Source organism: Colossoma macropomum, unplaced genomic scaffold (assembly GCF_904425465.1).
Source record: "Colossoma macropomum unplaced genomic scaffold, Colossoma_macropomum, whole genome shotgun sequence".
NCBI classification, from domain to species: Eukaryota; Metazoa; Chordata; class Actinopteri; order Characiformes; family Serrasalmidae; genus Colossoma; species Colossoma macropomum.
Genome location: NW_023494791.1, coordinates 25,291,271 through 25,303,414, shown reverse-complemented (window position 1 = coordinate 25,303,414; position 12,144 = coordinate 25,291,271). Strand labels below are relative to the sequence as shown.

The window sequence follows — 12,144 nt, the reverse complement described above, 5'->3', positions numbered from 1 at the left end:
TGACACCAAGAGAGTTGACAGCCCTGCTGTGGGCTGCAGTGGAAAAATAATTACAGGCTGTGACAATGCCAGCATGACACAAAGTGCTAGGCTGGCATGTAAACTGATGTTGAGGAATTCCTAAAGCCACTGCACCGGGAGAGATATACACAATATGGACATAATACCATAATGCGTTTATATGGCTACACATTGCAATTGCGATTTGGCTACATACTGTGATGGCACAGTGCCTTGAAATGTATCGGCTTGTGTTATTTTACCAAAATTTTGTTTGTTGGATCATATGAATGCCTCAATTCATGGACAGGATGTGTGAGATTTGTTCAGAATGTTCACAGCACACAAACAGATTTTGTAGGCAAGTTTCTCTCGCTCTCTCTCTCATCAAGATCTTATTGCTCTGCTCCCTGAATGCTCACAATGGCTCATTATGTTGGTGTAATGGCTGAGCAATGAGCAGTTGCATGAGGAATTATGAGCTGAAAATCAATAGTGTCATGTCTAAGGGATGTGGGGAGACTCTAAGTGGAGACTTTAAGGCTCAGAGGTCAGCTAGATGCAATGTTAGCTGTCTTCTGTAGGACAGCCTGGACATCCGCTTTAGGTCTTTGAGGATGCCTTGACCCAAGCTAGCCGTTCCAGAAAGAGAACTAGAATTTCTTTCAGGGGTGAGCTTGACAAAAACATTGAAGCACAAAGATTGTTAATTGCAGTCTTTAGGAGGTTAAACATCGTCAGTTTTTTGAGGTTCCCACCACAGAAACTTAACACATAGAAAAGTGAATTTCTTTGTAAAATCATTATCCTAACTTTCATAGAGATGTTATAAAAGTGTGAAAAATGTGTAAATTAGACACATGCTGGGACCTGTTAGAAGAACTGGTTTGCCTGTGTGTAAAATGTCATGCCTGCAGAAACCTCAGCAACCGCTTTCTGTCTGGTTATGATTTGCAGTGATGCATTGCAAAACAGTGTTTACAGTCCCTTTTGGTATACTTTTAAGAGGGAAGAAACAGAACAAAACAGTCTAAGAAAGCTAAGCTACTTTTCAAAGTTTGAAATTGTCATATTAATAATTTTGATTTTTTTTTATTACAACCGTTTCCCAAAAAGTTGGGACTGTGCAAAATGTAAATAAGAACAGAATGCAGTGGTGTGCAGAAAAAAGTCTCAGTCTCTCTGACATGCTCTTTTTATACCCAATCATGTTACTGACTTGTTGCCCATTAACCTAGTTAGTTGTGAGATTCTTTTTTTTTTGCATTACATAGCTTTACTAGTCTTTTGATGGCTTTGGGCAAACTTTTTTTAAAAGTGTTGCTGGCATCAAATTCAGAATGGGCATATATTTTTCAAAAATGAATAAAAATTTCTCAGTTTCAACGTTTGATATGCACTCTTAGTACTCTTTCCAATTAAATGTAGGGTTTAAATGATTTGCACATCATTGCAGATTTACATTTTGTACAACAGTGTCCCAGCTTTTTGGAAACATAGTTGTAAATAATAACTTCAACAGTGTAGATTGAAACTTTATAAACTAGACACCAGAAGGTATTTCAACATGTTTTACTGTAATTATCTACTGTCTCTTTTCAACATCATGACAGCACCATTTTATACACATCCCTGCAACAAAAATGTTTTTATTTTATTGAATGTGATTCCAGACGTCTGAAAGGAAGTGCCTGTCTGCTTTGTGAGACAAACAAAATGTTAGAAATGTGTGGACTTCCTGTTCATGATTCCAAACCAACATCGTATCAATCTGTTTCTAGTGAATGAGTTCAGGTTAGGGTATTTTTGTAACACTATAATTTGGTGTAACGATACTGATTAAATACAAGTTCTAACAAAATTAAATTCAATACTGATGTGTGTGTGCATGCATGCTGAAGCATGCCTTAAGCTGGGCCCTTGCATGAGCAGTATGTTTGAGCTGGACTCAGTAAAGCCACTCCAGCTGTGCATGGCTGTGGGAGCAGAAGGCGCGTGTGTGTGTGTTCTGAGAAAGGGATTTGTTGTGGAACACATGGCTTTAACCTCTCTCTGTAGGTCAGAGCATCTGTAACTGAGCAGCGATTTCTCTCCCATTGATAGGATTAACTCACTTAAGAGCTTCAGACACAGCAGGCCGCTCCCAAAACTGCTCCTCAGTCGTCCTCCAGCTTGGCCCACACAGACCCTACACACTCCTGTCAACTGCACTCAGCTTACACAGTTGGTTTGTTTGTTTCAGCCTAAGACCATTGATGTCCATTGCTGAAAAAAGAGCCATAGGCTATAAAGAACTAATGAACAGTGCTTGTGTTGAACTTTGCCAGCTGCTGGTGCCCACTGGCTCATGGATAAGATGTTCGAGGTGGTCAGAGACATGTCAGAGACATGTCAGAGACATGCAGTGGACGCGGGCACCTCTGTCCCCGTATCGTTATTGTGTTCCTCACTGATGATCTGTTAAAGCCATAGTACTCACCAAGTTTGATGTAAACCTGCTCTGGACTTGCGTATTACACACATACACATATTGTTGCTAAATTTGCACTCAGTGTTTTTAAATTATTTTTCTTTTAACTGTGACTACATAGGTAGCAAACAAACAAACTTGCTTTTATTTTATTTTAGGTTTTACACAAGGTGTCTACATGTCCTTTTAATCCTTTTATCCTTTTTTTTTCAGTTTGTGTGCCTGTTCGTAATAAGCACAAGTCATCATTTCATATCATTTAAGAGACTAAAGTCTTGTTTTTCCGTTTCCTTTTATCAAAGTGTGTATAACTTTTGCTCACCTCTGAAACTTTTTCTGAGTGTGGATTACGTCATCGTTCAACAAAATAATATTAACCATTAAAATCACTTTTTAGCTTCCACTAACCCCACCTGTCATAGACCAAAAGCTCTGAGACTCTCCCTGATACTGTGTTTCGTTTGAAAATATGTCACGGTAAAAAATGTGTTGGAATTTCTGATTTGTTGGCTTTAAAAAATCGTAATTCGTATGTAGTTATATTTTTCAAATTGAAGGCTTTTAGTATATTCACTTATTTGAATTTATATGATCTTACGTTTTAGGATGCAGATCGGTTTTTTTCTTTGTTTTCCTTTTTTTTTTTTTGATGTCACACATACTTTGAATATTACAGGGTTGCTTGCGAGAACCAGGGGTGTACGTTGATGTTGTCTGCTGTTGAGCCAGAAAAGTGTGGGTGAGAGTTACTCCGAAGATTTTTTATTTATAATTTGCTGTATAGTAATTCTGTCTGTGGTGTTAAAGTTTTAAAGTGTTGCATTTAACTGAAGGAAACTTGCAGACACTTTTGGTATTAACAAATACATTGTTCTATTTATACTTTTTTGATTTTTTTTCTTCTCTCAAGCAGCTATAGTTAGTAATTTCCTCTTCTTACCTCTCCCACCTCCCCCTGCTTTTCATTTCATCCTCGAGTATCAAATGAAAAGCCCAGTTGCCCTCAAATGAGTTATGTTAATATCATTTAAGGGGGTCAGTGAGTGTGGGCAGATGTAATTTATTTAGACACTGCCCTTTGATGGAGCAGCTGAAAAAGACTTCTCTGTTTACCCTCTCACTGTGGATGCTAGAGAGACCCAAAGAAGCTTATCCTAGCCATCGCTCTCTGTTTTTGTGTCTCTCTCTCTCTCTCTCTCTCTCTCTCTCTCTCTCTCTCTCTCTCTCTCTCTCTCTCTCTCTCTCTCTCTCTGGTCACATTACTCTGTATAGCTATTACTCATGCATGATCCACAATTAGCTGCCTGGGCCGGGTTAACGATTGGTCAGCAGCTGTCCTCAGGTCAGTGCGAGGGCTGTTTCTATAGTGTGTATTATTAGAGAGCACCTGGGCCTTCTTGGCCCAGGACCAGGGCTGACCTGCTATTGAAGATGCCCATAAGCAATAGCATGGGGTTCTAATTTATGATGCAGCTTAAATAAGGTGAGAGGAATCACATGACAAGTAATGTTTAAAGAAATAAGGAAAGAGATGTTCTCTGTGTGGGTGTGTGCGTACTTTGAGGTGCATGCACACTTGTGTGTGGGTGTGTGTGGTATGATTGATCAGTAGTGCTCAGTCAGCTGGACATGACAGCAAGATGTCCTGTGACTTGCTGGTCAGTCTTCATCAGTGAATAAGAATGAATAAGAGCATCAATCTCCTTCCATATTGAAAGGCCTCACTTTTCACTTTTTAAACAAGACAAGAACTTCTCTGCACTCAGATTAAGAAGCTTTTGATGTTTCTACAAAAGAAATGTTTAAACTTTAGTGATTACAGTAAATCGATCAAATATGTAATTACACTCTCAAAAGCAAACTTTGTCTTATCAGTTTTAATACATTTTGTGTTGTTTTGAATGTGTTAAAAGTAACACATGAATTTTCTCTAACTGGACACAACTTTCTTTAAATTAAGAGTTTGAAGCAGTATGTATGCATTTTTAATGTTTCGTAACATAAAAATAGCCTGTTTAATTCTGAATGATAAAGAGAAATTGGAAAATAGTCACATTAAAATGAGTTATTTCTGATTTTGGTGAATACAACCACACAAATGTCATAAATGGACCTTGTAGAAGTGTATTATAAAGTAGTGACCATCATTGTTCTAATATAAAACCAAATTTGTTGCATATGTGTTAAATGATTCTATTTAGATGATACTGCTCTACAATTTCATAGGTTTCAGCTATACATAGTTTGTGACTACGTCATTAAGAAGATCATGTTTCCATGTTGGTATGCAAGCTGTAACTCTGACTTTGCTCTAAAAAACGCTCAGAGTTCGGGAGTTCAAGATATTCCACTGTGTGATATTTTATAAAAAAAAACTAAAGTGGCTAACAAAACTACCAAAGCTCTTAAATAATAAGCTTCTCATTTGAATTTTCCGTTCCATCTTAAATGATGCTGCAGTTACACTGAGGTGCCTTAAACATGAAAGTTGGCGAATACGAAATGTCAGCTTACCTCAATAAATGCATCCTTAATCAGCAAATACCTTAAACTTTTGCTTGCAGATGTATACTAAGCAGCTGACCGGCAGCACAGCAAAGCTATAATTTTGTAAGAAGCTTTAAAAAAAAATTAAGAAATTTTAAATATGTCTGGTATGATGCACAGAGCTGTAGATGCTTCCATAATGACTGAGAAAGATGTATTCTATGCATCAAGAATGGCTGAATAAAATTAACATTCAGAATGCTTCATATTTGAAAAGTGGTGATCAAATCTTGAGAGTCAAGGAATTAATGTAAATAGACTGCAGTACTGCAATCTATTTACATTAATTGTCCAGAGTGTTTCCTGCCTTCTGCCCAGTGACTGCTGGAATAGGCTCCAGCACCCCCCAGCGACCCAGGAGGATAAGTGGCTTAGATTGTGTGTGTGTGTGTGTTCGTGTGTGTGTGTGTGTGTGTGTGTGTATTTATCATTTAATCATTTTTTGAGTTTCCTCAGAAACATATATGTCGAATAAAACAAAAACGTTTGGTTTTGTTGTATTTCATGGTACCCTGTATGCATTTTTATTGAATAAAAATGCCACTAATTATTAATATGACAAGTGATTTTCAAACTTTTAATCTGCAGTGCAGTTGGGCTGCTTGTCTATGTATGAAAGGTACTATGCAAATACTATTTCTATTATTCCTAATTCTGTTACTGCTAGTACCACCATAATAAAAAATAATAATAATAATAATAATAATAGTAATAGTAATAATAATAAGCTGAACAGCCAGGAGAAAGAAGCAAGAGAATGTACCTTGTGCAAGATAGTGTATATGTGAGTGTGATGGTGCGAGTGCTTGCATGTGTGCATGCATGTGTGTGCGCACATACTGTGCAAATGCGTACATTTGGAGGAGGAGACACTGTCCATCAAACTCTTCACATGGAATTGTAACTGAATGTCATCAGCGCCTAGCCGATGCAGTGCCCCGTGGATTATAGAAATCATTTGAACATGAATGGATTTTGTGCTTCTGTACTCGTAAATGGATGCTCTTCATTTCAATAAGGTTGAGCCGGTCTCTGGTACTCTGGCTGTTCTCAAATCACCAGGGTTTTCTGCTTGGCTAACTCTTCAGCGGAGAGATCGACAGAAGGAGGGTTTCTGTTGAAGAGAGTAAAAAGCCAAACCTTTGGTGAAGTCACTAACATGAGCACCTCATTTGAATAAGATAATGTTTTGGCGAGCTGTTTTCCCCCTCCATCACAGCCGACTTTCTTCTAGTTGTGTTTGGCTTCCTCAGGTTTATTTTTACTGATCAGTCAACGGTAATTTGCTGTGATTAACAGTTATCAGCTATCAGCTGAGGGAAATACAGTTTTTTCAGCAATTGTTTTGGAAACTGAAAAAAATGAATTTCCCTGCATTGTTTCAGCCTGGGTGGCTACAATGACTTTCTGATAGGGAGAGTATCTCTGTCTTTAGCCTTTTTGGGAGCTCCTTCTTGGCCTTATTCATTGCCTAAAGCAGCTTAAGCCCAGTAAAGCGCATTAGTATAAGGCTGCCAGGGGAGCGCCCTGAGCTGCCGCTTGGACCCAAATGAGCGAAAGATGGAGCGATTTGTTAGGGCTTTAGAAAGCAGCTAAATGGAGAGAGGAGGGAGGGGAAGAAGAAGTGAGGGAAGGAGGTTTGCTCTTCTCTTTTCCGCCGCTGTTTGTTTTAATCTGCTGTGCAGCTCTGTGGGCTTTCTGACCTGATTTGTGACATTTCATTCTAAAGGCTCCTTTTTCCCCCCTCTCTCTGTTATATTGGCTTGACCTGATTAACTAATCTGTGCTTTGAATTTCAATCAGGCCTGTGGGATGGGAACCAGTGGGACTGGCTTTACCTCATTCAACTGTCTTCAAACACAGATGGTCGAATGTTTAACTAATTGTTAAAAGACTCCACAAAAGGGAATTTAGCCATGCACGCAGTCTTTGGGGTCAGTACAATACCTCGACATAAAGAGGGTCGAAAGGAGATGATGGGTTTTCTTTTTTTCTGTTTCTGCTTCTTCAGAATCATTAAAATGCACTGGGTGTAATTAGGGTGTTTTTTTTGTTTTGTGTATGTGAGGAACTGTGTGATATAAGAGGGTCCTCAGTCTCGGCAGCTTTCTCTGGAACTTATTGCAGCGCTTGTTATATCAGGAGAGTGATAGTTTGTAGTCTGAGTAGAATTTGAGAATAGCAGCATTCTTGTTCTTCGTCCTCCTGTTTTAAAGAAAGTTCCCGCTTGTGTGCATACTTATGAGGTTTACAAAGAGCGTGTAGAATTGTAGTGCTCAAATCATCATCTTTCTGGAAATGCTGTAATGAGTTACACTGTAACATTATTGTACGTTTTCTTTTTATTTTTTACTGTTTTCCACATGTGGAATGAAATAAATGGAATGATGTGGCATTATGCAGTGACCAAAAAGTGTTAAACAGATCAAACCTTTTTTTTAATAGCATTGCACACTCTCAGCATGGTTTTTTTTTAAATTTTAAATAAAACAATAGTTTTTGAAATACATATGTAGACCTCAACTTCATACTATATAGAGGATTAACCTGCTTATGTATTTACTGTGAAATATTGTAAAAATGAGAGTACTTAAAAAAAAATCCCATCCAATCAGCATGCCTCTTCTGTATCGTTACTGTGAATTTTTATTTTTTATCTTGGGATATTTGTGTGAATGTGGAGGGACTGTCCTGAACACATGGCAAACTTCTTCCTGGAAAGGCGTTTTTCAGAATTATGTAGAACAAATAAGATTATTGTTAATAATGTTCACAAAATATAGAGAATTATGAATAAATTAATTACCAATATGACTGTGTAGATATTTAAATTATTTAAAGTAATTTTTACTTTCCATTTGGAAAGGTAGCTTCTCTAATCTATTGGCTAAAATCAGTAGTCACTCAACCAGTAGCAGTCTGCATAATTTTGCCTAATATCCAAAAAATCTCATCATAGTGGTTTACAAACATATGATTCCAGTATTACAGTTATTTAGTTATATATAAACTATTATTTCTATTTTTAGCAACTGTTTATAACCTGGGTTTAAATGCCTTACAAATACTTTAAGCGTTAAGCCTGACCCTGGTCAAGTTTTTTTAAGATCGAAATGCACACATTCGATCAGATGTGACCAAACCTGGCTGCTAATGTGGATTAGTCCCTTTAAATCTGCTTCCTGAGCTTCCTCACCTCTGTTTTTTAAATGTCGTACACATATCAATAATCAATCCAATACTTAGTTGTTATTGTTATTGGCTTGTTTTGTAATTGTTTTCTCTCTCTCTCTCTCTCCCCCCTCCCCCCGTCTCCCTACATCCAGAGTCTATGCTCCACAGCTACCATGCAGACAGTTCGAGCTGCAGACACCAATGAAGTGGACAAAGTCATATTCAGAGAGTCAGACAATGACCGCAAGGTGAGTCACACTCAAACACACACTATTTTATGTCTGCTTAATAGCTTGGCATTTTTCAACCTGGTATCACACAGCCCTCTATAAAGGGCCTCAAGCATTCACTGATGTCTTAAGAGAGCCCCGTTTGTATTTTCAAATTCATACCACTCAGAGAGCAGATACAGTATTAGAATATCACCGTGTGAAGGCCTAAATAACTTCATGTCTTTAAAATAAAATCCTGTATATATAAAATAAAGTTCTTCTCCTTGGCCCGTGTCTACATGCAGAGTTGCCCTCTGCATGTAGACACAGGCTAACGCTGTACCTTCAGGTCACAAATTATAATGTTGGTCTTCTTATCTTGCATGCTGTTTACTCACCCTTGGTCCTGTATTCTTATAGGTGGTGCTACAACTCGAAAAGAAGCTTTTTAACTATATTAACCAGGATGTTTTCCGGGAAAACAATGGAACGCTGGTAAGCTGTGTATTTTCTAATTTTCGCAGTGCTTTATCCAATTAGATTTTTTTTTGAAAGTTCTTCAAAGAGGAAAGAATGTGGCATCCTCAAGACATTGGTCCATGTCGTCATGAGGAAGTGAAAGAGCGACATTGAGAAAACACAGTTGAAGAGGCCCACTTAAGACTGTTTTTAAGTAGATTAAGGCAATTAGGCACATAGTGTCTTTCATTGTGAGAGTGCTTTTAGGTGCAGATGTGATAAGTACAGATATGAAGTCTTTTTCTGTCTTGTGCATACATTTGTATGTGCACTCATACTTTGATCCTCTGACTGAGGTCAGTTTAAAGTTCAGAATAGTCTCCAAGTCTGAATCTCACTTTGGTGCTGGAGTCTGTCCTCACCTGCACCCTTTGGAGAGAACACATTTGTGAGCTTGTCCTAGCCTTAGCTTTATATACAGCACAGTCTGTATTGATGAGCTCGAGCTGTGTGCGTGGATGTGTGTGTGAGTGTGCGCGCGCACACGTGCATGCGTGTTTGTTCATTCATATGGCTGGAGAACAGTTAGATAAATGACCTAATGGCTCATGAGAGATAATCTGATGGTCATGGTCTAGTTAAACACACTGTCTTATGAGCCTTATAAAACAAACTACCTTTCCAAAAGGACAAATGTCTTCTCCTGCCAAAAAATAAATAAATAATAAATAAATAAAAATCCATTGCATCCTTCATCAACTACTAGACTTGTACCAGCTTGACAGAAATTTAATTCGAGGCAGCTCTTGAAAATAATTATTGTATTTTGAGAGGAGTAATCATTGCTGGGGACATGATTGAATGTGTCCATGCCTATTGACTTTTGCTATGATTAATAGCTTTGTTTAGTCGATATTCCCATCGAAATTGTATAATTAATTATCCGAGTGGCTGTCAGGCACGGAGGATGGAGAGCTCTGATGAGGATTTGGGAAGATTAAATTTTCCGGGGACCGCTGCGTCGAGGGGGCGCAGGGCTCGCAGCAGAGGGGGAGGGTGTGTGTGTAGTGGCCAGCTGAGTTGCTCAGGAACCGAGGACTGCACTGTGCGTGCTCCCTTCCACTCTACCCCCCCACCCAATCGCTCATCTTCCCCCTCCCTGTCCCATTGCCATTGATTTTGTTTCAGTATCTCTTTATTGTAACTTTATCTGCTGTAGCTGGCCAGCCGGTGGGACAGGAGGATGAGAGCAGAGCGGAGGAGGGAGGGAGGAGTGGAGTGAGTGATGAACTTTTCTGTCACACTCCTCATGCTGCTCGCGTCCTCGACCGCTACATTGCTCAAACCGCAAGAGTTTTTAAGAATCCAAATAAATAAATAACACGAACCTTCCTGCGCGGACCGATCCATATTTTACCTGTCAGGCGGTCTAAGCAGCAGAGCAGCTTCAGCGCTAATCTAATGTGACCCTGGCACAGGCTTCAAGCGGACGAGGCTAAACACACTCTATGAATGTCTGCCTATCTAAACGCTTTGCAAACATGGGGTGGACGCTCAAATGGCTTTTGAGGATTTGCTAAAAAACTAAAACTTCTTTCTGAAGGGTTTTGTGCATGTGTGTGATTAAAACATTTTCATACACTGCTGGCTAAAAGTATGGAAGCAATCAGCGTTGATTTTTTTTTCTTTTCTTTTTCCCTTAATTAAACCCCTTAAATGCCAAGGAAACTTCACTGGATATAGACTTAAGTTCCTGACTCTCATAACTATAAACCATAGTGAATGTAGTTTCTAGATAATATCCTACACACCTAGTAGTTATCAGAAAATACACCATAAGTGTAATAAGCCTAGAGTTTAAGAGGTTTAGCACATATTTATTAACATTCTGATAACCACAGAACTTTCTTTTCAAATATATTCCATTAGGTTGCAGTCATGTACTTATGTACTCACATTATATGGGAAAAGCCTTCACAGTCTTTGTTGATAACAGTCTCCTATATTGACCAATATTAAATAAATTTTTTGGCTTCTACTTTAGCATGTTTGATGCAGTTAATCAAGTCTTCAGGAGCGTCTAAATGTCAGAATTTTAGTTAAGTCCTTTTGTGTGAATGTAACAAATTACTCTCCTTTATCTCTTGAAAAACAGTGGTTTATTTTTAGAAAGTCTGTACTTTTTGGAATATAAATAGTATTCGACTGATGTCACACTTGTCGCTGCCTCCATATTGTTGACATACCAGCGGCGCTCATAGCCCCACCATTTGTGCAAATAGCGCTTTGTGTTAATAAAGTGTCCTGACAGATACAATATAGCCATGCTGTGCTGCATGGTTCATGATTGTAGTAACAACAGAAACAAAAAACAAAACGGCTGTTATAGCATCACAGCTGTCTGATATTGTAAGGGGAAAGAGGCTTTAAGAGCTGAGCCAGCAAAGGAGAAATATTTGGATAGCAAGAATAAACAGAAACAACTTACAGCCATCTTCCCAAACCGAAGTTTACTGTCATTATTTCATTAGAGGTAGACAATTAGGTGAAACATGAATTCTGTATTTTCATTTTCGACTGACATTCATGATTGACTTTTGTGCTCTAACTGTTTGTCTCTGTCTATGTCTCTTTCATTTTAACTAGACAATGAATACAGTTAACGCCAGAATGTTAGTCGGGCTCACGTTAGCTTAAGCTAACGCCAACACTGATTAACCACATCAAACGTAGATGCATCACGTTAGCTACTGCTCACCTTGTGTTCACAACATCATATAATTGTGTAGTTGATGGTAAAGACAGAATATTGCTGACCCTTCCACAGCCCAAACAATTACGATTCTAGCAATTTGTATGCTTTTAGCTCCTGCGACGTGTAGGCTGATGCAGTATTTACAAACTCAAAGTCAGCTTTGTCATTTCTTCTCATCACAGATGTGTTAAGAGAGGAACAACGTAATTATAGATGTCTGGATATGTTATCGTGGGCAGTAATGCATTATCTGGACTCAATAATAACTTCTCAATTTGGTACAGATCAACATCTCATATCAAACTGACTTTTTTCTGCATGTCTTGATTTGGAAGCCATAGCTGGTATCAACTGATCACATGCTGACAGAAATATGGCTATATGGCTATAGTATCTATAGTCTACTTAATCAGAAAGTAGCAGAAGTTATGAAAATTAACAATGTTTATTCTCTATATAGTTTTTTGGATGTATATGAATTGTCAAAGGCATATGAAAATGTGAATGCTTAAAATTTTATATGCTTA

At 38.3% G+C, this 12,144-nt stretch overlaps 1 protein-coding gene across 2 annotated transcripts in view; it reads left to right on the top strand.

Moving 5' to 3' along the window:
- LOC118810646 (inositol polyphosphate-5-phosphatase A) overlaps nt 1-12,144 on the top strand; it is a 169,643-nt gene that overhangs the window by 135,973 nt on the left and 21,526 nt on the right. For both annotated transcript variants that reach the window (XM_036574585.1, XM_036574584.1), the window contains exons 10-11: nt 8,344-8,439; nt 8,824-8,898. In XM_036574585.1, the coding sequence (XP_036430478.1) occupies nt 8,344-8,439; nt 8,824-8,898 (171 nt within the window). The remainder of the gene's footprint in view (nt 1-8,343; nt 8,440-8,823; nt 8,899-12,144) is intronic.